Source organism: Perca fluviatilis, chromosome 11, assembly GCF_010015445.1.
Source record: "Perca fluviatilis chromosome 11, GENO_Pfluv_1.0, whole genome shotgun sequence".
Taxonomy (NCBI): Eukaryota; Metazoa; Chordata; class Actinopteri; order Perciformes; family Percidae; genus Perca; species Perca fluviatilis.
In genome coordinates, this window is record NC_053122.1 from 12529632 (window position 1) to 12555629 (window position 25998).

The following is a 25998-nucleotide window of genomic DNA, read 5'->3' on the forward strand; positions in this document are numbered from 1 at the left end:
TCGTGATAGAACGTCACGTCACGCCACGTGGTGTGTATGTTTACATCTGCTGTATACAGAATAGACATACATGTGGATAGCTCAAAATGCGTACAGATAACACGCCATTTGGCTTTAGGAAAGTGGCGTGTATGTTTACGCAAAGTCATGATGCCATGTTGGATACTGAGTATCGATCCGATACCAGTGTGTCATATATTTTATCATGTTTTAACAACTGTATACTACTATCCCTGTACAGATGTGATATGATTTCTATCTTTGTTGTCTGTCTGGCTCAGGTTAAAATCTTTGTAAAACATGAACAAACACAAACAATGAATGCCACAGAACTTTCTTTTATTCTCCAGTTTGCCAGTCAGTTATAACGGGAAAAGAACATAAATAAACTACTTTAACGTAGATTTTCTTTAGGGCTTTATTACGTGGTATCGGATCGGTGCATAAACTCCAGTACTCGGAACATCTCTAATTTAAACCCTTTTACAATTATAGGGGGAACATAATTTTCATAGCCCAGCTTTTTAGCATAAAGCTACATTTATCGTCACGGTCAACAGCTGTGTTAAAGCAAGCCTATTTAACGTTTTAAAAGAAGAAATAACACTGTACATGGTGCTATAATCTGGGTGTCTTACTATAACTTTCTTTGTGACCACCATGTCTTGTAAAAAGGAGTAAATAGTGCTAGTGCATTTGTCGGGGACTATTTCTAGCCATGTACTAATGAATACACATTTAGTGCTCTAGTGAGTAGTCCTGGCAGCAGGACAGTGTATGTGGGATTGACTCAAAATAAACTACAGTGCGTGTATTCGTGGTAGTGAAGAACATGTCACCCAGTGCAACAGTGTGGCTCACCGATTAATGTTTTATCGTTTTTGGAACTCTATAGGACAGAGAAATAAGCTATAATGAGCTTTAACTACACAGCCAACCGTTGTATAGTAGGATCAATGGTTTTGAGTTGTTAGAAGTAACTGGTAAAGTAATGTAATTACCTTTACAATGGGAAATAATGAGTCATTGATTACATTTATCCAAGTGAGATACAGTATATGTTGTGTGCATTCATATTTGAAAGCATGTGTGTGCGTGCACACGTGTGTGTGTGTGTGTGTGTGTGTGTGTGTGTGTGTGTGTGTGTGTGTGTGTGTGTGTGTGTGTGTGTGTGTGTGTGTGTGTGTGACAACAGCGTGCCAGAGTAACTCAACCGCACTGTCTGCTGGCACCTGAGTCTCGGCTGACCAACTCTGCTGCACACATAAACAGTCCCACACAAACACAATGCACTCCCTCCTACTCCATTCACACACACATGGATATTTCATGAAACTAATCCCTCCCTCCCCTCCTCAAACATCTCTCTCTCTCTCTCTCTCTCTAGCAAACCCTCCCTCTTCTTTTCATCTCCCTCGCTTTTCCTCCATCCACCAGATGGCTGACCCATCTGCTCCCCCTCTTTCCCTCGTTCTCCACCTCCGTCTCTCTCTCTCCCTCACTGCTCTGTGCTTCATGTGGTCGAGATCCAAGTTCTGTACACACAGGACCCTCAGTTCCCTCAGACGTCGTGAGCTCACAGGGGTGACTCGCTCTCCTCTTGCACTGATTGCGTGTTTACGCGCATCTGTTTGGTTGCCTGCTTTTTGAAGCCATTTCTGATGGCGGCTCTTCTTCAAACTTGTGGTTCCTTGTGTGTGTGCGTTTGTGTACACATCTGCTTAGGTAGCCAAATTTGTCTGTGTGTGTATGCATCACACCCACCATCTGTTAGTGTATTTCTGCATTTGAGGGGGGTGTTTGTCTGATTATAGACTAAAATGTGAGTTTGCTTGAGTGTTGAGTGTTCATGTGATAGTTGTGTCAGCACTGCTTTATCTCTATGCAGCTACACCTATCTCTGCTTGGCCATCGCTTAAAGGAATAGTTTGACATTTTGGGAAATACAATTATTCACTTTCTTGCTGAGAATTAGATGAGAAGATTGATACCACTCTCATGTCTGTACAATAGATTTGAAGCTGCCACCATCGGCTGGTAGCTTAGCTTAGCCTAAAACCTGAAAACATCTCGCCTGGGTCCAAAGGTAACAAAATCCACCTACAATTCGTACAAAAACTGAAGTGTAAAAACAACACATTGTGGAAGTCGAAATTCCCAGCCAAGAATTAGTCTGTAAAATCTCAATTTATTGTTGTTACACTTGTACACACAATGTAACAGTTTGTACAGATTAAACAAACAAGAATGCATGCGTTTATCAGTGAGCTTTAGAGGTTCTGGTAGGTGGATTTTGTTACCTTTGGACAAAGCCTCACTAGCGGTTTCCCACTGTTTCCAGTCTTTATGCTAAGCTAAGCTAAGCGTCTCCTGATTGTAGCTTCATATTTACTGTACAGACATGAGTGGTAATGATCTTGTCATCTAATTTTCTGCATGCATTTCCCAAAACATCAAATTATTACTTTAAAAGGAACATTTTAACTAACCCTTGTTTTTTAAGCTTTGACCAAGTGTACCCAAGGCGTTGGCAATTATACATCATTGCACAGGAAAATGCACAAATGCGGTAAGTAGGTAGATCAAGGTTGAACCATGAAGTCTGTAAAACTGTGATGGATGTTTATAAGGGACAATATAGGTAATATTTGTACTGTCCAGCTTTGTTTTCTCTTCCTAATAACAATTTTGTTTTTGGCCAATTATATTGACAAAACTACAAAAATAAGTTGTAATAAGCAGGGCATTTCCTCGTTCATAGAAAGGGACCAAAGAGAACTGTGCTGCTGCCTTAAAGCCTCGGTGGTAGCTCTACCTGCGTCTCGAGTCACCTTGGCCTTGCTTTTACAGATAGCTAATACCCTGCTGAGAGACGTTTGACTGACAGGTGAGCATGCGGCAGCCATACACAAACACCGAGAGATTGACGCGCAAACATGCAGACACACATATCCTAAGCCCACATGTGAATGGACAGGCACAAACACATGTAAGCGCACACATACACACACGAGCCATGAGACAAATTCAGGCGCAGAGGGAGATAAACAGCATAAGCCTGAGGAGTGGAGTGATTGCCTCAGACACATGGCAAGAGTCAACTAGGAGAATAACAGAGAGAGAGAGAAAAAAATGGCAAAGCAGACAGTCTGACAGGCATGCTGGACAATCACACAGATGGGCGGACTGACAGACCGGCAGGCAGGCAGACAGACTGATTTTTTGCTATGCAAGCCCCTGCTGCCTTACCCCTGATGTGAATATCGAAGCAGAAGCGCGGAAACAGCGTAAAATGAAAAACAAACAGAATTTTTTGACATTTTCAAAAAACCTCATTCACCTGCGTAACCTTCATCAGCACAAAGCCCGTGTGTTTCAGATGCAGAGACAGTGATATTTGGTTTGGAGATGGAAGAGCTATGTGATCACAGTCTCCTGAGTAAGAAAAAAGAGAATAGAAAATTCAGTGACAGGACACTTTTTCAGAAGTTCTGCTTATTCAAATATTCAATAAAGGACAGAAAACAATGTGAAATGCATGCATAGGATAAGAATCATCCACTGCCTGTACATCTTTGCTTTTGTGTGGATGGTACAGGCTCCGTATGTATTTACAGTATGTGTGCATGTGTGTTTCAGTTAGTATTAGGGACACACCTGGCAGAACAGCCTGTGCCTGGAGACCTCAGGTGTGGCGAGACGATGCAGAGGATGGAGGGAGAGAGAGAAACAAGGAGGTCACAAGGGTTGCTACGGGGCACCAGGCCAACTGTATTCAAGTGGAAGACCATCAGAAACCCAGGCCCCCTGACGCACAAGATGAAGTCACACGGAAAACAGGGGGGGCGTTGATGCCGTCCACTTGTATGTACGCAGCATGCACAGATGCTACCCTGCACACACTCACGCAACATCCACCAGATACAAACAAATTAGAGAAACCTCCACAGGCGAAGACAAGTAAGCAAAATGCATCCCACATGTTAACAAGCATAATAATGCTCGACAGTGTACCCCGCAGTTACCACCAGCTCCTCTCCGTTGCCTCAGCTAGTGCCTGGAGTCTTGGCAAGCAGACGGCAGAGGAAAGAGGAAGAAGAGGAGCAGTTGGGTTATCCAACTTCACATGCCGGTCAGACGTCCTGCTCTCTCCTGTCATCTGCTGCTTTAACCCTTCATTAATCCCACACAGTGCGTTTTAACCCCTCTTCGTCTGCGCCTGGCGAGCGCCGCAGCATCTCTCTCCTGAAATTCCCCACAGGGGCCATCAGAACCAATTAGGCAAGATGAAAGACTAAGCTGGAGCTGGGCCGCCAGATCACAGGCGGAGAGGAGAGATTATCAAGACTCAGGTGAGCAGCGAAACAAGCAAACAAGCTAAATGTAATTTAAGGTTGCAAATCGTTGTGATATCATTTGCAGATTGAGAGGAGGGACAGACAATGAGAAGTGGAGCGAGCCAGGAGCTTCTTCAAGGGCTTTTCTTCATCTTGGTTGCATTTATTTACAAGAATAAGGCAGGGAACAATAACAAGCAAAAGGTTAAGAATAAACAACAAGAGCGTAAAAGGGTTTATATCTGTTTTGACGATGGATAATGGCGTCTTTAAAATATATATTTATGAAAGGGAAAACTATACAAACAGAGTGTTTTCGCACTCAGAGGTGAGAAAAACACTTCAATGTTTTATGTTCTGGGACAGCGGCACCACAGCTTACTGTGGAGGAGACACTGTATAAATACACCTGAACAGTTTTACAAGGTTGTGTTGAAGAACAATGCATGGCAGCAGCAAGACGCAGCAGTAAATATCCACAACAAGCATCTGTACTGGAAGACCCTCCCAAAGCAATAAGAAACCCCACTACTGAATAGTTAGATGAAGGGTATTGTAGTAACAAGCACTATAGGGATTACAGGCAAAGGCGAAGCAAAGACTAGGCTTACTCTGATATGTTTTAACAAGATAAAAAGGGAAGAAAATAGCAAACTGGCATAAAATGTAATACAGAAATTAAGATGAAAATAAATGAGTGTGTGAGCAAGTTTTTGCTTTTAAGAAACATCAGACATGTCCCATCCTCAAAACAGAGCATATGTCTTTGCTGCACTGCAGTCTATTGAGGCCAATACTGGTGGAGTAATTGGTATTCATGATGGGATATTACCTGTATAATACGCATATCAGTGTAAAATGATGAGTCTACACAGAAGCCCGTACTCTGATTCTGACGGGCCGACATCCGGATCAGATGTTTACCTTTGATGTTACAGATAGCTGGATGTTTTTGTTTTTTTTCATCTAGATTTGGCCACTTATCAACACAGACAAGAAATAGACACTGGTAGAACAAAAAAAATAAACCCAGAAATCAAAAGGACATTGCAAACAGGCATTTATTCCCCCACAGCAGACGTTTTGACGAGTCAGAGCAGGAGAAGAACAGGTTAAACAAATAAAAATTAAATTAATGATGGCTCTGTTTCATTGAAGTGTCCCTATAAGCCACTGCAGTGAGTCAGCGTGTGCGATATCAGAATCCTGGAACAGCTGAATGGAATGCAGCTCTTATTAATGTTATTAGTTTCACCTGTGCTTTCCCTGCTGTGACACGTCAAAATATCTGGCCTGAAAAAAGGCCTTCAGACCCCCCTCAGAGTGGACATTGTCACACACAGGCATTACTACCAGCATTAATGACAGCTGCATACCATTTATGTGTTCCAATTCCAGGGCTCTCCTATTGTGCATGCTGGCTCTCTGTAATGGCACACTGACACAGTTAAATGAAATAAAGCCATTACATTAATTGTGTAATTAGGTCCACATGTGATGTTCCTGCTATGACAATGTCCACAGTGAGAAAGGTGTTTAAAATTGTAAAAGACATTTTAGGGTGGATTTTTACCTTAAAGCTGCTCTAATAAATATTTTACATAAATAATGGCTCAAATGGCCATGTGTAATGTGAAAGGGGTCGTTAGTGGTGACAATGTGTGTGTGTAAGAGAGAGACAGAAAGAGAAAGACAGACAGAGTTCATGTCATTAAGGAAGGTATCTTGTTTTGCTGCGATTCAACAATAATGAACACCATTTGAAACAATTCGTCTGTCCATTTAGTCCAGATCTTCCCACTACTGTGGGCAGGGGAGAAAGAAAGCACTCTGGACAGCTCCCTAGCTGTAGCTTCTCCCAGCAGCAGGATCAGCACCTTGGAGAGCACCACAGCGCTCAGTCCTGTCTCAGTCCTCAGTCCTGACTATTGTGCTACTATAATGCATAATGTTTGGGCGGTGCGGATTAGCTCTCGTAACAGGTAGGGGGGGTGCAGGTATTTAAAAAAATGTGACCCGTGCCTCACCAGTGCGTAGCAAGTGTGTGGTCAAGCAACAGAGAGAGAGAGAGAGAGAGAGAGAGAGAGAGAGAGAGAGAGAGAGAGAGCAATGATGGATGTGCTCACAGCAGACAGCTTTTGGCAATCAGAGCAAAGGAGAAATTAGCGGTAAGATTGTCACTTCTGAAATAAAATCTGGCGTGTCTGCCCTCAGAAGTTAGTGAAGAACAAAAGAGAGTTAAAAGGAGATTGAGTATTGGACTTGCATTCTTCAGGTGGCCAGAAACACGACTCCAAATAAATGCTACTGTCGCTCCATATCTGCTGGACATGTAAATAACCAACCGAGATAACATAACATCAGTGTTGTGTTTAATGCTTGTTTCTACTGCTGAGATGGTTTAAATGCTGATTTGTGTCATGAGCTGTGTCCCAATTATATAATGCATACTAATTATAACATAGTTTTGACTTTGTACTGCATCAACACTGAAAGACTAAATTATGTATACTGAGATTTTTTTAGTGTGCATATTAAATTTGCTTGATTTTTGAGTGTGCTGTTGATGGACTCTATAAATGAAATGCACAAAGGAAAAGAGGAGCTGCTCACAATTGGAAAAGAAAAAAACTTAAACAGATCGCAGATATGTCAAGACAGCTCCAGGAGTATCACAGTAAACTATTTGAGTTTGTTGAGTTTATTTGGCGATACATTTCTGTAAAGTTGCATTTTTAATAACATTAGCTGGTTATCCCAGACTACAGCATATTGTAGTACAAGTGTAGCCAACCACGTGCTGCAGGTTTTCATTCCAACCAAAGACCCGCTAATTAGAATCCATCAGGTAGAGGGGAAGAACTCATCAGCACAGTCACCTGCTGAGGAGATCTGTTGGAATGAAAGCCTGCAGACTTTTGGCTCTCTGTGGCATATGGTTGGCCACCCCTGTGACAGTACATATCACTGTATGATCAGTCTGTAATGGGCTTTGTCCCAGTACTCACCCTCATTTCAAAGTCACCTTGGTTTGAAGTGGCACCCTATAAAGAGCCATGTGGACTTTACGTGTGACCGACACACACAGTATCTCCTCAGAGTCTGGTGGGCTAAATAGTAAAAAAAATAAAGTCCAAATTGCGCAGCATATGAAGGTGTGACAGTGCTTACCTTTGCTTCTGCAGTGGCCCTTTCCACAGAGCTGTCATTGTGGAAAACACAGCTGCAGCTAATAAACATTAATTATAGGTAAGTTTGATTGCATAATCAGTATGGTCTCTGGGCGTACTCACCTAACACTTACCTGTTGTTAATTTCATAACATGCAGCTGTGCCTTCTTTGAGCAACAGTGTAGAACTGCTGTCATTAAAAAATTATTTCTCACCAAGTTAGAATAAAAGTTAAAAGATGTGTTGGCAAAGTTCTACTGCAGACATGAACAAGTGTTGAATTAAGGGATGAAGTCTTTATTTTAAGGCTCAAAACACACTATGAAATGTTGCTCGTGTTTAGAAATATGCATGAAACTGTCATTAGTCTTATCCGCTTTGTTGAAGGCAGAGTTTTCTTACACTTTGTCTGACAAAAGAGCCATTAAAGATGTTGCTTTATTTCCTACGGGACAGCTTGGTCTCTCATCTTCTGCCTAACTGTCAGCCAGCAGTGTAGTCCCCATTCTCTTTATAACTGTAAAGTCTTACATTAAGAATCTTTTCTTTGGGGCGCCCAGATAGCTCAGTTGGCCCACATATAGAGGTTTACTCCTCGATGCAGAGGGCACGGGTTTGACTCCGACCTGGGCCCTTTGCTGCATGTATTTCCCCCCTCTCTCTCCCCTTTCATGTCTTCAGCTGTCCTTTCAAAAATAAAGGCCCGAAAATGCCCATAAAAAGAATCTTTTCTTTGTCACAGCCTGTGCTGTGGCTCCGTGTTTAGTTGTGTGTCTCTTCCTTTTTTCTGTTGTCTGTGTTGTGGGTGTGTCTTGGGCGTGGTGGAGATCCGAGTGATTGGACGCAATCTCCTATTACCTGTGGCATAAAGACACCAGCCTTCCAGAGACTCGAGGCCAGGTTATTGTTTACCAGTATTGGCATTGTACCTCAGGCCAACAAACTCAGTGTGTCCTATTATCCTGTTGCAGCTACTCATTGCTAGTCTTCAGTCTAACCTCCTTTTTGTTTTTTCTTCTCCAAAGATCGCCGCGTCAGTCTGGATCTGTTCATTCCCACCTGGATCTTCCACTCTTCACCTGAATACCAGGACGCCACCATCTTCACCCTGCCTGTCACCTGCTCACCCCACACACCCAGCCTTTGCTCTGGTTGCATGCTCTTTAAATAAATCCTGTTCCTTTTTTTCTCCGTCTACCATGCTCTGTTTCCGCACCTGAGTCCTCCTCTACCCCTCTGTAACAGCTTTCCTGAGAAAACCCTCTAGTCATGACGTTAAAACGTTATAACAAGATACTTTGACAATGATTACATTTTTATCACATTGTTGTGTCCTTGATATTAAGCTGTGCAAAAAATCTCCTGGGAGTGTAGAGGAAAGGAAATGCAGTGACGTCCCTTCTAATCAATGCTCACTGCTTTTTACAGTACATTCTGGGACTTTTCTCAGTTGGACATCAAGTGCAGTGGAGTGGAGTGAATTTGGCTTTGGAAATAAGCCGACTCTCTGGGCAGTTCACTTACTACTGAGTTGAACAAGGGACCACTTTTCTTCTTGTCTTGTACTTTCACTGGGACTGTTTCTTTGTTCCAATAGAAACTATTCACAGTGAGGTCTGCAGATAATTCAATGTAACCAAGATAGACTATTCTTTCTTGCTTTTAGTAGCGCAACCAACATTTCAACTCTGTTGCAGTGAGGTAGAAGCATAAGATTCAGCAGGGTATGTCTCAGATCATCAGCAGAGTTGACTTTTTTTGTGATTTGGATGAACTGACCCTTGAATAGTCGATCACATCCAGTTTAATCTCAAACTACTGACATCTATGCTGCTGTGCAGCCAACCACTGTTCAATCCCACACAACTTTACAGTGAAATGTAAAATTATGCACAAGACATTGTGAATATTTCCATTTGATGGAATAGGCATAACAATATGGAGTCTTGGGGTTTTAATATTTCACTATTTAAATATGAATGAGTGAAGAGTTGGAACAAGCCAATACAGAAAATATATGATACTGTCAGACAGTGTGGAATAAAATGATTTCCCCAAGCTTAAAGGGAATCTCCATCGAGTTTACACATCAAGGGCTGTTTACTTGGGGAGTAGTGCTACCTATGTGAAAGAAAGTTGTATAAAGTCTTTTGTGGCTCCAGAGGGAGATGTGGGAAATCTGATCATTTGCCTAAAAGCTCTAGTGTGTAGTTTCTGTTGCCCCCATGGGGAATTTCAAGTAATGACAACAAAACTGTCGGTGCACCGTCCCCAAGGACGACACAGAGCATTTAAAAAAACATGGACCCTTCAGAAGAGGTAATTATCTTCACTCGAGTTTCTGCGCGCGAAAGTCGCCGGACGACACAATCTTCTGAACATAGCCATTCTGAGAAATACAGAGAGAGTTGTGTGCAGCTGATAGTCTTGATTAGCTTTGTAGCAACTCATTTGGCAATGGCTCGAATGTAACAGATGATCATTAATATCAAAAAGTTACGCGCTAAAGCTTTAAGTGATGTCACATGAGTCAGACTACTGCAAGTTTGGAAATGAAAATAAAAAATAAAATCTGGGGGTTTGGAGTTAGAAAGAAGTGATGCCCTGATTTCTGCTTGAGTGTAGCACCTCAAGGCTCCATTGGCTTCTAATAACACACATGAATCTCCAGTTCCAAACTGTCTGCAAACTAGTTGCATTGTGGGTAACGGTTTTTGCAAGGAAAAAGAATGCAGTATGTAAAAATTGACAATATCTCTGGTTCTGCTGAATCAATTGTGATCCTTTTAACTGTTCATTGTGAGTCCGATGAGGTTATTTGAGTGCAAAGTTAGATCAGTGGAGTACACTTTTAAAGTAACTTAAGGAGAGCTAAAAAGGGGGAAGTGGATTTTAAGGGGTGAAACTATGCTGTGTGCAAGTTCTGTTTTAAAGGAGAGGTCAGGTAAACAGTCACACCACAACATTAAGTCCTGCATTGGAATTGCATTACATTTCACTTGTGTGTAGATGGGGAAGCATCGAGAGTGATGGTGGATGAAATTGAACAAAGCATTAAATTGAACTTGCACCATTTGCATTCCAGCCAGAAATGCAGTGGTAGTAGTGAGTAACTTGGAGTGGAGGCATACCAGAGTCAGCTGCAGTGCAGGTGATTCTGAATGTGTGAAACGTGAATAATAGAAGGTGGCTGTGGTTCAGGTAGCGTGCAGTGCTGGCACTCACTGGCTAGAGCCAAAAATCAAAGGGGAATTCTTATACCTTAGAGCTGAAATAGATATACCAATGAATTGGTTATGAACCAGTTAAACAAAAATGTACATCATCTTTATTAAATACTCCCACACAGACATCCCACACATGCCTACCTGCACACATACACTTTCCCACAACACGTACCTGACAACGGTATTCGTCACTGCATCTCAGTGTTTCATCCATCTTCTTATCTCTACAACTCAACATTTACACCTGAAGAGTCTTATTCAAATAAAGCATGTGTCTCCTCATGGTCACAGGGCTGAGTAGCAGGTGCCACGCTATCATTGTGCCCACAGAGAACGAGGCTGCTCTGCTGTCACTGCTGAGTGCTGCTGCATGAGCTGGCTGCAGAGAAAGGCCTTGGAGAGGCACCGGGGAGACAGTGCACCATTCAACTGAATCATCAAGGCTATCAATGTAATGAGAGCAGATCAGTCCTGAGCAAAGATAGGCAAGGAGGGGGAAGAGGCAGTGTGTGAGATGGAGGTGGGGGATTATAAGAGAGGAGGAGAGGATGGTGGAAAGTGGTGGGGCAGAAAGAAAGAGAAAATGGGATATACATATATAGAATATAGCATGGGAGGATAAGGAAAAGTTGCCCGATGGTAGGGATAGATGCTAAACGGACTAAGAGCTATAGGAAAAAATGGGGAATGCTGGCAAATGCTTGAGGAGACTCGGCGAATAAACATTTATTTTTCCACCACAGGGTTTATATGATACATCAGAGGCTGAATAACTCAAAAGAGGCCAACTGCTGGGCAGTCGAGACATTGTCACTCAACTGTCAAGAGAAAAACCATAGCATAATAGGGCAGGTAGAAGAAAGGATGACAAGATAGTAGGGCATACCAAAAGAGAGGCAGTAAATAAAAGAAAGAACAATTTACCTTAATCTTCTTTGTACAGTAACTAGGAACAATATCAACCAGTAAGAACGTCTCTAATTTTTTTTAAATGTTGTTCATAGCAAGGTCCTGATATTTAATTAAAATGCCATTTCCATGATTTAGTCCATTAGCTTCTCATTCTCATAACACCCTCGACTCTGTCATTTCCACAGCAGTGACAACCTGGGCTATTGTTTGCGATCAGAGAAGCTGAACTTCAAAGAGGTCATTAGTCATTTCTGGCATTCGTCTCGGCTCCGGAAGAGAAAGTCATAAATTATTTCTCTCACACATAATCCCAGTGCCAAAGCTGTGTGTCAATCACTTTCGGAGTCACTCCCGGCCCCCTCACGTCAGTTCCGTCACGTCCGGCCCAGCGGATCATCTATCAGTGGTTGATGGTCCATTTGGACGCTACCCTCTGTTATTAGCCTCGTGTCTTGGGCCCCCAGCTGAATTACAATTGCATAGTCAGTGAAGAGCCAGGAAGCTGAAAGGGCTGAGTCTGGGTAACGAGCTCTGGGCTCTGTAATTAATGCCTCCATTTCCCCGTTAGTATTGTCGGGGGGGATGTGGCATTGATCAGAGTGAGATCAGGCCGGAGGGAAGCGGGCAATAGGCCGAGGGCACTGCAGGGGGGATTAAGTCAAAATGTGGAACAGAAATAGGGATGGACGGATGGAGAGGTATAAGAGATGGAGAAAGAGAAGAGAAAGAGAAGAGAAAGTTGTTCCTCTTGAGATGAGTCTTCCGCTGGGGCCGGCAACTCTGTCAAAAAGCCTGCAGCTCTGAGCAACACTTCAAAACCAATACAAAGCACACTGGAGTTGTGTACTCCTCTTTTGGAATTGTACAGCAGAGCCATCCAGAGGGAAAATAATGTGGAATCGAAAGCTGCATTTCATAGTGTAGATGTACTTCATACCTCAATGATTCATGAAAATGACAACCGCCACAGCCCACAATTTAAAATTTCAACAAATAAGACTAAAGAGGGTTATGGAAGCAAAGTATAGCGTATCAGCCACTGTGCAAGGTCAGGCAAAAGAAAAACAACAGCCTGTAGGTACGTCACCTAAACAAATGTAAGTGCTCACATCACCAGAACTGAACTGCCACTAAAATAGCAAGAAGTGGGGAGAAGCCAATTGATAGCGTGAAACAACAAAATCCGCAATTCACTTTTCTTCATCCCGAGGGGCTTAGTCACCACATATTAAAGTGCACGCAGTGCAAATAAAATAAAAAAAAAGCCAGGAGCCACATGGGAGTAAGTGGAGTGACCGTGGCAGCCACCATCGCTCTTACTGCCACGTCTTTAGCTGTAGTCTCCCTGACCCTGTCTGTGTTTGCCTGGGAGGCAAGGCCTGGCGCTGTTGACGATAAAACAAACAGACAGGCCCCATTTATACAGTCAGGTGTCACGACAAGGGATAAACAGACGACCGCTTCGGGCCTCATGAGGCAGTCTGCACAAATAGTAGAGGCTATCATCATCCTCATCCTCAACCATCACCCTCATGATCATCATCATCAAGAGCAGCAATAGTGGTGTTGGCAGAAGCTCCTAGGTGCCTGCTGGGATGCGGACGAACGAGTACTGACTCAGATTGGACAAAACTCAAGGGCTGCACTGTTTACTGCCGGGCTGTACTCATTCGTGTCATTGAATTAATCGAGTCAAAAAAAAAACTAAACAAGCAATTGCCAAAAACACTGCTGGGGAAGAGGGGGGTGTGCAGGAAAAAAGAAAAAGAAAAAAAAGAACAGTCTCGAGTAGAGCGAGGCGGCAGTGGCAAGCACGCTGCGGGAATGACAAGAGTGTGGCTGTCATCGCGAGGGATGAAAAACAGCACCTCTTAGACGAGGCGAGGCAGCGGCTGCCTCTTGCGCCAGCGATGAAGGGGATGCGCAGGGACCACAAACGCAATTATCTTCACGCCAGCTTTGTTGTTTGTCAGAACTGCCACGCTTTTAAGGACTTGGGTGTACTGATTATATGACACCCGGATAGCCTTTGGGGTGGACAAGAGGCAGCCAGCCGGGAGTCATTACCCAAACCAAATAGACTTCTCATTTGTTTTTTTTGCATCGGGGGTAAAGCATCAACAGGAATAAACAATGGCTGATAGATACTCAATCACCAAAAGCGTGCACCCTTGCAGTGGGTGTTTTTCCTCGTGAAGATCCAATTATAAAGTCTGAGCGTCAAATCATGAGAAATAACGGCTCACATGCGAGGGTGCGTGCGCAAATGCCTAAAAGGTTGTCCGGGCACCAATAGGACAGTGTTCAGATAGGATCTGGTGTCTGGGACTGAAAACACACATATGACCACCTGACAGATGGAATAATGTGGGCACAGGGGTTATTTTCTCACAGTGTGAAAATCATCATGCTGGCACCTTTCAATATCGCCAGCTGGTCTTTTTCATAGCTATCTCGTCTAATTTAGGCAACAAAAAAAAAAAAAAAAAGAGGAAAGAAAGCTATTTTCTTCATTTTGTCATGCCGCCCTAGAGTGTCACCATCTTTCCACGGGTGTAAAGCTTTGTGAAAATATTCCGAAAGCTGATACTTACTAGCAGCTACACCTGTTGACAACCTGCAATCTCCATACCAGACATAGACGACCGGCGCCACTGGCGGCACACTGCCTACTGTCTGCTGGTCCAATGCCAAGGTCACACTCACCGACAGGATTGGGTGAGTCCAAACATGGCGAAAACCCCACAGGTGACAAGTGTTTCCCTTACACATGACGAGATGGGCCAAAGAGGCAGACTGGAACATCCACGCCAGCAACTACGGGTTTAAAAATTTAAATTCACAAGTCAAAATCATATCACCAAAATAAGAGCTAGGCTAATTAAAGGTGCTCTAAGTGATGTGACGCGTTTTTTGGCTACATTTTTCGTCACATACAGCAAACCTCTCCTCACTATCTGCTAGCTGCCCGTCCCCTGAACACACTGTAAAAAAACGCGGTCTCTGTAGACAGCCCAGACTCCACAAACGGCAACAAAAACAAACCGCGCCAACCTGCACCACCAAACATAACAAACAGTGTTCCAGCCAATAACAGACAAGAAGGAGCTGGTTAAGTCATGAATACGCATTGTGGAAGTAGCCTACGTGCTAACGCTGCAGCAGTGATGGCTCAACCAGCTCTATCTTGTCGGTTATTGGCTGGAACACTGTTTATGTTTGGTGGTGCAGGTTGGCGCAGTTTGTTTTTGTTGGCGTTTGTGGCGCCTGGACTGTCTTCAGAGACCACGTTTTTTGTTCAGGAGAACAAGAATATAGATGAGGAATTTCGCTGTATGGTGACGAAAAAATTGTAGCCCCAAACGCGGCATCACATAACGAGCACCTTTAATAGTTCAGTTCAGTATGCTTCAAACGACCAAGCTCCAAGTGTCTTCTGCGCGTGTCTAGAGGCAAGAGTGTTTATAGATAAGTTCCACTAGATGAAAAGGGGGGATCAATAAAGTCTGTAGGATTCTTATTCTTGGGACCCTGCTCGTCTATACAAAATTACATCCATTACAATCCATCTAATAGCTGTTGACTCAGTCTGGAGCAAAGTGGTGAACTGGTAGACCAAATGACACTGCCATACACGGGCAGCTACCATGGCTAAAAAGTGACTGCAGAAGTTAGAAATGAAAAAAAAATAAACACGAAGAGAAACGTTTTCTCAATTTGCACACCTAGACATGTTTAAAACATTGTTGCATCCCCAATTCCAAATTCAAATAAGCATGTTTAAAGGGGGTTTCTGAGGCTGTTTGGCAACCCAAAGCATACTGATGCCTTTAACCTAAAAGATTTTAACCCAATGAACAAAAATAAGAAAGGAGCGCCATATCCTCCGATGCTTCTCCTCTCGTTGTTCCAAGCCCTAGAACACAAACTTGACAGAGCCTCTGTCATGAGAGCTCGTAGATTTTGGATCAACTTGCCTGAAGAAAGATTAGGGCAGAAAAATGTATTTCTTTTAAAGTGATCACTTCCATCCATCTTATACAGTTGGGATGTTTAGGAGTAATATGTTGGTTGCTTGTTTAATGTGGTGCAGATAGTACACTGGAATAAAAATAGGATTTTAAGTTTTTATGGACTAAAACTGCATCCTCTAAAAGCTCTTCGATATTAAGGCAAGGCCTCCTACACTATATGAAAATACAATATGTTGGATGCTTGATGGTGCTTCGGGAGCTAGTCTTTATTCACTATTCTGAGTATATAACAGAGGCATGCTCAGTCCTTTAGTGAAAAGTCACTCCTTTAACCCCTAAAAAAATCTTCTACAAACTGTTAATGCTTTTATCTACATTTGCTCCATTGCAGCACATATATAATCACTGTCAGTTTCTGACTCTATTGATGGTGCTATTTCCATCACTTCATTTACCAAGAGCAGCATCACAGACGAGGCCCGCTCATTTCTATTTATTGAAATCCCATTTCTATTCCATCTGCTAACTACTCCCCTGTGAAACTAGTTTTTAACCATGAATTGAAAGTGCACTGGCTTCAGATGCCTACCCCATCCCTTTTATTAGTGTTTATTCCCCATCCATAAAAACCGCTGGAGGGGCACACACTGCCAGCGCAGGTCGTTACATTGTAAAACACCACGGCAGGGTGGCACACAACATTGCACATTGAGAAGCTGAGTGTGTCGGGGAGGAATTAAAGTATACATTCCCCTTCCAATTAAAAGACGTATTTGTGCAACGTGAGCGGAGGAAGGGAACATTATCAATGAGGGGAAGAAAACACACTGTTACAACTCAGGAGGCACAATTATTGAGGATGGTGGTACGCAATTAAATAGTGCTATTTAGACAGTGCTACTCCCCGCTAATAAACGCAGAACATTTAGAGGAGACAAAGCAGGCTTTGGATGTACCTCCCAATCCCGACAGCTGGGGGAACAGATGACTGAAATGTAAACACACAGTGGTAAAATGACTACATCAAAGGAAGATAAGGCTACAAGACTATGCATTTACATAAAGAGTAAATTACAACCTAAAAAAGGTAAAATAACAAAAACAAGGCTCTTGAAAAAAGAACATCACAGGTTTTATTGAGAAAGATGTAGATTTCCAGGATCCAAATTAAAACGTATGTAGGGCAAGCACCACACTACTCCCACACTGAATTAAAGCATGTTTGAGTCATCGGCCCCTTCTCTGCAGCCCCTCAAAACATACTCTGTGCAGGGTAAGTGGAGCTCACTGGCATTGTTAAGAATGTACAATATAAAGCTTTAAGCTAGCAACAAGTCAAATGGTTCACAGAAGTAATGTGAGTGAAAATCAATTGGCAGATCAGTCCTTTTTATTCACGTGTCAGAACATCTTAAACATTAGATAGCAGAATAAACTCCTAAACATCCCTATTCTCTCCCCACTTCCTAGCCCCCTCTGTGATCTTGACTTTCATGACTATGCCTGATCCTTGTACTGCTGGTGCAGCATCAGCACATCCTCCTGGGAGACCCTGGTCCATCCCTCGCTGTGGACGTGGTACAGGTTGACCTGCCCTCCGCTGTAGGCGTCACGGTATGTGGCCTGGTAGATGGCGCGCCGACCCAGCTCGCAGGCCTCCTCCACAGTCAGGTCCTGCCGCAGGCCACTGTCCATCACACCGTAGGCGTACATGGAGCCTGAGCCCACGGCAAACAGGTCGCCACACACCCGGTTCCCCTCGGAGTCGACATAGTACAGCCCTGAGGACGAAGGACAAAAGGCAGGTTAAGAGGGTGGGAAGGCAAAAGAAACCATGTAAAAGGGAGTAGTGTTCGACGCAAAAGCATCCTCCATTCTCCTGACTGAGGTGTTGAGCTGTGTCAGGAAAACTGAGATGGTGTACATCTAATACCGCCGCTCTCACACAGACAATACGCACACACACGCCATGTCCTCAAGAGAGAATATGAACAGCTGCAACCTCTCCAAGTGAAGTAAGGCTGGCTGATATTAACAGCTGCATCTTCTTCAAGTAAACAAAGTCGGCCGCGGAACCTGCTGACAAGGCACGGGCCACTTCGCTGTCGGCCCAGGGGCCCAGCTCCGGGCCTTATTGATCCCTACAAACACGCCAAAAATTAACTAGCTATCGACCCCCAACCCGAGCTGCAGGTACCTGCACCTCAAGAGCGAGGACAAAAAAATAAATAAAAAATAAAAATAAAACAACAGCGTGCTCACATGCTGTGGACATGAGACGAGTACAGCACGTTCATATCCTTCCACACATACGCGCTCGCCCCACACCTAACCTGACAAACGTGATTCAACGTGCACTGCAGACCCACAATGCTTTGACCGATCTGTGAGGGACAGTTTGCTCCACACCACGCTTCGGGGACACATGCAAGACATTTTGTTCCGCACCATGACACACTTGCTAGGCCTGAACCCAGAGTGACGTGGAACGGGTGACTAGCACCAGCCTGTGAGCTCGCCCACAGCCAGCCTGCAGATGGTAAAAAGACAGCCTGCGAAAAGGCATGTTTTGCATAGCGCTTCACAAAGCGAAACCTGTGAAAAATACTTGCACAGGAAAAACGCAGGGACACATGCATATAAAATTGCCTAACATATCCAGCGCTATCGCTCATCTCCTACATTAAAAAACACTTCAAAATGCCCTCAGATTGCACATGCCCGCTTGCAGAGTTCCTCAGCTAAACTAGTGACAGTCTATTAGGGATAGAGAGCCACTTGCTTTCCTGAAAAAAGAAGAAGCTTACCATTGCTTTCAACTGGCAAATTGCAGCTTCCTCAGCCTGTCGTTAACTTGCCATGATAATCATCCAGTGCCTGTCTATGCATGGGGGCAATTTGCCATTCTGAGACCTGCCTGTTCCTCTTGAAAACTGTGAGGGACTCGTTAAAAAACATAATAGGCAGGGTGATAAGAGTTGTAAAGGCGGCCTCTTATGTTGAGTAGCGCAGTTGACGGAGGTGGTTGAGGACTCTTTTAACAGGTCCCAGTATAGAAGCAAAGCAGCACAAAAAGACACTTCCCACATCCATTCCTTTCCAAACACACCTGGGTCTTTCTACAGCCAAGTCATGCCATGTTGCTTATTGGTCTCAAACACAGACACATGAAGGCGGCGATGAGCGCCAAGAAAAGAAAAATTCACGAGTCCCACTTAAAGCGGAAGCAGGGGGCAGGTTGCCTGGATGGTGGAGCATTGCAGCAGTGGCGGCCAAGAGAAACTCCTTCCACTCCGTCAATCCACTGACAGGTGCTTAAGAAGTCGGTGCACCTGGCTGGACTGACAGTTTTTAGAGGTAGGAGAGGAGCACAGTGCGGTGAATGGCATGCATCATATGGGTCATTGTCTGTCCGTCATCTGTCCTTTCCACTACAATTCACCACTGGATCAGGAGTTTAAAAAAAAAAAAAAAAAGCAGCAGTTGAACAGAGGTGGAAAAAATTATTACATCACTCTCTTGGGAGGGGTTGTAAAACTGACTGCCACATGGGTCTTCTCTGACGAGGTCTCATATCATACGCTGTTCTGGCTTTTTTTTTCCATTGGGGGCTGCATCCCATTTAAATCACATATCACCTTATGCAAACCCTTGTAGGGAGTAGTCAACTATAGTCCCTTTTCTCTGTCAAAAGCAAAGCCTCTACCAAGTAATCAAGAATTAACTATACGGATTACAACTGTCATAACATTTGATGTTATTACATAGAGTCGTATTTGACAAGCTCCTCAACATAGCTTTTATTCGATTTATTTTGCTTGCAGCTTAAGAATCTCCAACAGGGGAATAAGTGCTCTTGACATGATTGTAGCCAGCTAATGAGCTTCTCTCCTAATCATGATTGATTTAAATTTACATGACATTTACCTCTCCATTCAATCATTGGCATTGTGGGGGCCATGGCAAAGCTCCCACACCTATTGAACTTATACAGGGATCATTATTTCCCCCAATTGATTGCCCAGGATTTAACATTGTGTCATTTACGTTTGTTGGCATACGGGCGGGCCGTCGTCGTTCACACAGCCCTCTCTGCTTTCCAGACAAAGCCACTATCGATCGTAGCAGGTGTACGGGCATTATGCATGCGACCCAGTTGCGCAAGGCTGGGACCCGACGTCCATCATCCCGCCGCGCTCTTGCTGGCCTGCAGTCCCAGCCTCATCGATTTCCCATTACTGTGTCACTGTGGCGGCCTCCTTAAGCACACCTTCTGTGATGTACGGCTTCACACTACGTGGCATCCAAAAGCCACAGCGTAAGGTACAAAGAGGGGCAGCGCATGAGAGAGGCTGCAGTGCCATCTAGTGGATACCTCTGGGAACTACAGCTGTGTTTGCACTTAATCAAAACTGCACATGTAACTGGAAAACCATAGGAATTGACAGTTCTGTACACAAAGGATCATTTCATAGCTTAAAAAAAAATTGGAGAATCTCCTTTAAATTATCTAACTTTACAAACCAATCGATTGACCGAGAAAATAATCTTCAGATTAAATCAATAATGAAAATACTCAGTTGCAACAAAAAAAATATTTTATTCTAGAACACAAAAACTAGATTTAGTTTGATGTGTAGTTTTAAATCTGATTTCACATTGCAAACCCAACCTGTCGCCCCAGTACAACAATGTTAGAATTTGAACTTTTTAAAAGTTAAAATTCATCTAACTAAAATTTAGACTAAATTATATTCTAAAGAATGGTTTATATAAGTGAATTATTGAAATGGCTCCTTACCTCAATACTAAACCTTAACGATCAACTTTGTTGGCAGCTATAGTGGTTTTCTACAAATAGAAATTTTAAATCATAACCTGACACAGACCATATGTAAGTATACCCCTGTTGTATTTACCTGGGCCTCTCTTGTCCCAGCCACACACCATCGTCCCCATGCTGAGTCCCATGCCCTTGTACTGGTACACCATGTTAGCAAGCAGCTTGGAGGCTGCCGCCACAGAGATGCGTTCCTTGTTGCGAAGCTCGTAGATGCGGCACTGGCGGGCCAGCAGGCGCTCCCAAAAGCTACAGTCTGCAGCTCCTCCAGCCATGGTACCCAGCAGGTAGGGGTTGATCTCAATCACCTTCTTCACTGTCTGCGAGGCGATGTAGGAGCCCGCTGTGGCCCGAGAGTCCACCGCTACAATAACACCATGCTGGAACTGAGAGGGGGCAACAGCAGGAGGAGGGGGGGGGGGGGCACATTAATGACGCACATTACAGCAGGAGGGGAAACCACACAGAGCAGTCACTGATGGATCAGTGATCAGTATGTACAGTTTAATTACTTATAAGCTACCTCTTATTCCTGTCTAGACAAAGCAGAAATGTGCTGCTGCTCTACAACCGTCAGAGAGATACAATATATGGTTCCGCTCTGCCAGAAAGCTGCTGGATAAGAGGGGAGACCTTTGCTCCTCCTTCCAAAATCCTCTATCACTGAAGTGACAGTCAACACAGCTGTGTAGTACTAAAGTGAAGACAAGAGATTTGGCCAGTCAGAGGGAGCTGTCTGCTGGGTGAGGTTTTCATCACCCCCCCTCGGGGATTAAGGGATACAGTTGGCGTTATTCTATCTTTTCTTTTATCAACAAATCCCCTGAAGAGACCAAAACCAACTGCAGGGATGTGGTTCTGTATTTACAGAGCTCAGTCTGCTGGTTTGACAGAGAAAAGCTGGCTGTTTTGTTTTTTGTAAAAAGATTATTTTTGGGGGGCTTTTCCGCCTTTAATGGATAGGACAGCTAGGGGAGAGAGAGGGGGAAGACATGCAGGAAATCGTCACAGGTCGTATTCGAACCCTGGACCACTGCGTCGAGGCATAAACCTCTAGGTTTATGTGTGTCTGCTCTACCCACTTAGCCAACCCAGCCACAAAGCTGGCTGTTTTCATTGTGATGAAAGCACACACCACACAAATGCAATAGTATGGCTCTTTTATGCGTTTTTAATAGTTTTTGGACAACAATGGTGTTTGGTGTTCAGGGTTTCCCCCAGTGTATTTAATGTATTTTTAAATACAGTTACAGTGGGGCGGCTCGCTTTTGGCACTGACTTAATGTAAGGTTATGGAACCTGTCTGAAAGCCTTTTAAAAAATTGTCAATTACAAAATGACGGTATCCAGCTATTCTTTCAGTGGAATGTAAACACACATGGACTCACTTTAATCATCTTTTAAGCCTTCCTTAATCTTACCAGCACAAATAAGAAGTTTGCCTTGAACTTTTTAGAAACCCTATTTCCTCTTGTGTTGATATTAAAATGTTGCTTTAGGAGTCCATACTTTGTTCTTAATGCTCTCCTACCACATCCAATGAGAATTTCCACAATAGTTTTTTGTGAGAAAGTGTGGTGTTTTACTGTTATTAGTTTTTGAATAATGATACCAATATTTTGTATACATGGATCTTCAAGTTTAACCATTTCTATTGATTTTAAGGTTGGTATGACTCTGCAATATATTTCAGATATTTTATCCCCATACGACGCTGCTCATACTTGAGATCCTCAGGCAAGGGCCTTCTATCTATCACATTCTCTTGATAGAGCTTTTGAGATAAGAGGCTCCCTGAGGAAATAAGGCAGTCTGAGTCAGTGGCTTCTTTCAAATCTAAGCTCAAAACATCCCTTTATCGTAATGCATTCCCTGATTTTAGTTTTTTTTTTTTTTTTTTTATACTGGGTTTTATTATTTTAAATTTGTATGTTGCTCTTTTAGTACTTTTATTTTGTTATTGCTGTGTTTTGCATTTTTGTTTGCAAAAATTTGCATTCTTTGTTTTGAGAAGTGCTTTATAAACAGAGACAATAATTGTTAAAATTTCTAAGGAAACCAAACATTTCTCCTTCAGAATGTCATGTCTGGTTCTGATATTTAGATACTCTGGTATGGAAACCTCTGCCTTAATTAACATGCACAGAAAGTATGACAGTAAAATTAATGAACAAATAATGGATGTGAAAAAAGAAATTAAAAGTTGGACATGCTCCTCCTTTATACCATAGATGTTACAAAAACCTGCCAGGATATATCATCACTGAAAACATTAACTTACATTTTTACAAGATTTTGGCCCATTAGCTAGATCGTTTGGTGTACAGTTAAAATGGCCTTAAAAAAAGGACATACATAGTTTAATTGGGTTTGAAGAAAATTGTCCTAAATGCCAAACAGATAAGCAAATTGAATAATGCTGTACAATAGCTTACATCTAACCAATTGTGATTTAAAGCTCCAATTCTCTTTGGACGTGATATGATAAACATGAATTAAAGACAACTTTATTATATTTACCATTAACTGTTACAATACAAAAATAACCAGACAAAGGCCATGTGTGGATAACGTTACTCTGCAGAGAAGCGGTTTACAGAACTGTTATCTTGTTTTCCATTCAAATAAAGCGGAATAGCTGTAGCTCACTTATGACACCTGCACTTTAGTAGCTAACTGTCACGGACACAAATAGCGATGACCTGCTTACGTTTACCGAATTGCTATTGAAGCCAGACACGTCTAATCGTTAACGTTATGTGAACATCTGCAATGAGAAAGCGGTTTGTAGCCATGCTATGATGATGTAGCTAGCATTATGTAGCTAGCTAAACCCTCAAACATGATGTAGCTAGAGTCTGAATGATTTACCAAACGCCTATTTTGACAACTAAACAATTCGCCAGAGTTGTACAATACCAGCTAGCTACAATAAGCTACTAATTAACTTACTTTAAATGCTAAGGTGGTGGTTCCATGCAGGAACTCTATTTTCCTTTCGACGCCATCCTCGTCTCCGGCACACAGCGGGTTTTTAACGGAAAAACTGAGACCGTCTCCCGGCGTAGCGTCAAATCCCAGACCGCTCTGTCCGGGTCCACAACCAAAACCAAAAGGTTGACAATTTTCAAATGAAAAATTCGCACAATCACTGTTCAACACACTAGCAAGAGCCATCTTTGAAATTGTCTGATGAGCAAGGAACTTCCGCTGGGTAAGAGTGCGAAAGTTTATTGAGTCATGGTTGCAAAATGACACAGCGCCCCCTGTGTCTGTGGCGGAACAGACACCCAGGTAACAAGAACAAGATTTCAAGGCTACAGCAGTTTGATACTATTAAGCTACTACTATGGTGGTACTACATGGATTAGTAAAGATTTATTCTAGCTAGCTGACAAAAGTGGATAAACTGAGGTGGCTGACTTTGCACTATTTCTAATCTTTAGCCCCCCTGAACCACCACCAATTGTTTGCTTCATCCCAAAGCATCTAATTTGGTCACTCTTTTTCTTTCCTCCACTATCTTCGCCCTCCTCTCCATGTCTCTATAGTATTCCTCTTTCAGGTCCTCTCTCTTTCTTTGGCTCCATCCCTGGGCTGTGATGTGGAAGATGTCCACTTTGTTTCCTGAGTAGGCGTCCCTGTGAGTGGCTCTGAACACTGCTTCTCTTGCCAAGGAGATGGCCTCTTCTTTACTCAGGCTCCACCTCTGCTCTCTATCCAGGACTCCATAAGCATAAGGAGAGCCTGAGCCCACAGAAAAGATGTCCCCCTTCAGTCGGGCACCATCGCTGCACACATATATCAGCTTCGGGCCTCCGTTAGGGGATGCAGAATGTGCCATTGCAGTGACATCCCGTCTACTTACAACAGCCGAGGAGCTATCATCAGTAATAAAGGATGAGGCTTCTGACCTTTTTGCACAGTCAGTGTTACCTGTTTCCTTATCCCAGCCACACAATGTCAGGGCCACACACACATCAGTCCCTTTAAAGGGGTGCAGCATAAATGAAAGGAGCTTGGCAGTGCCACATATTGAAAGGCAACGTCTGTGCCGCAGTTGGTAGAGTCTGATCTCTCTGGCCAGAATTCTCTCCCACAGCATGCAGTCTGCACCGCTACCAGAGGAGGTGACCACTAAATGGGAGTGAATAGGGGTAATCTTGTGAACAGCTGGACAGGCAACAAGTCCCCCAGCACTGGCACGTGAGTCTGCCGCTGCAATGACCCCACCTTGGAAGATGAAACCCAAGGTTGTTGTCCCATGAGACAGAGGGAAAGGCCTGCTGACTGTCACGGAATGGTTGGATGGGGAAAAAGGGAGTGAAGGTCTGGGGTTGAAAGGGGCAGAGTTCGGCAAAGTCGGTATGAAGAATTGCAGTGGGATCCCACTATTTCTCCCAGGTTTCTTTAGTCTCCTCAATCCAAAGTCAGTCATATGAAAAGATCTGTCCGTATCTTCGAAATGAGAGGCAGGAAACCACTTACGATGAACAGGAGTGTCTTTGAAGCCACAAATTTCTTCCAAAGCCATAATAAAGCAGATACAGATTTTCTTGATCAAAAAATCTGAATATCTTTCCCAGAGATTGGCAGGCAAAAAGTACTCCTTAAACACAGATTAAACCAGAGCCCATCTTTGTCATAAACCCTATGCATAAATCTCATAAATCCCACTATGTTTTGTAATTGTGACTGCTGCCATACTCTCACTCTCTCATCTAACATATAGTCTGAAAAACCGAGGTTTTTACCCCTTTATAGCCCTCCCAAATATGACACATAGGCCTAAGTTCAAAACCATTTTTAGTTGACATAAGTGATATTTTATCTTACCTGCTGTGAAAGTAATATCCAGTGAAGCCCTTTTCTGCAAACCTTGTATGTTTTGCTGAGTGACAGAGTCATCTTGTTAGTTGTGTGCAAGTTCATACATATCTTTTTCATCATTTTCAGGCATCAACCACCAACAGCAGGATCCTCTGACAGACGCTGTGTCTAGAATATGGCCCAGAGACCCGCTACACAACAGAACTGCCTAATAATTCAAATAAGAGTTTTTCAAATTATTCTGACAATAGATTTTATTTACTGTTACTTCATTTATTTACAACATAAAAAAATGACTTGTCTTGCAAAACAATTCTTTGTCGTTATTTTTTCAATTGACAGAGGACATTGTAGAATCTGTTTTTGTTGACAAAGCAATAATACAGCCTACGAACACGTAAAGAATGGAGCAAGAAAAAAAACATTCGTTAATGAGAATATAAAAACAGCTAAACTTGAATAAGACAGGTATGCTACAATAACAGCAGTTACAGTGCAGAGTAAGAAATAAACAATTAGGCCTATAAAAGGCAGCATACACAACTAAAATCTTTGAGATACAGTTTTCTGGGAGTTTGTTCCAGATGCAAAAAAAGGTCCATATAAAATACAATCCCAACATGGCCTCTGACGTCGCGGTTATATGGCATGCACTTTAACCAATCAATTCAATTCATAAACTAAAGACCGTGGATGCACAGTTATCG

The 25998-nt window shown here is 43.1% G+C and overlaps 2 protein-coding genes across 2 annotated transcripts; both read right to left on the reverse strand.

Annotated features, from left to right (window-relative positions):
• Nucleotides 1-16729: 16729 nt before the first annotated feature.
• On the reverse strand, nucleotides 16730-23940 carry psmb5 (proteasome 20S subunit beta 5). Its single transcript, XM_039816173.1, has 4 exons — nucleotides 23919-23940; nucleotides 23414-23733; nucleotides 20541-20847; nucleotides 16730-17402 (listed from the first exon to the last, which is right to left on the reverse strand). The coding sequence occupies exons 1-4, from the start codon at nucleotides 23938-23940 to the stop codon at nucleotides 17119-17121; spliced, it is 933 nt and encodes a 310-aa protein (XP_039672107.1). The 3' UTR covers nucleotides 16730-17118.
• On the reverse strand, nucleotides 23937-24995 carry psmb11a (proteasome 20S subunit beta 11a). The gene is made up of 3 exons (XM_039816175.1): nucleotides 24950-24995; nucleotides 24398-24751; nucleotides 23937-24277 (listed from the first exon to the last, which is right to left on the reverse strand). Exons 1-3 carry the CDS (start codon nucleotides 24993-24995, stop codon nucleotides 23937-23939), a joined length of 741 nt encoding a protein of 246 aa, XP_039672109.1.
• Between the last annotated feature and the right edge of the window lie 1003 nt (nucleotides 24996-25998).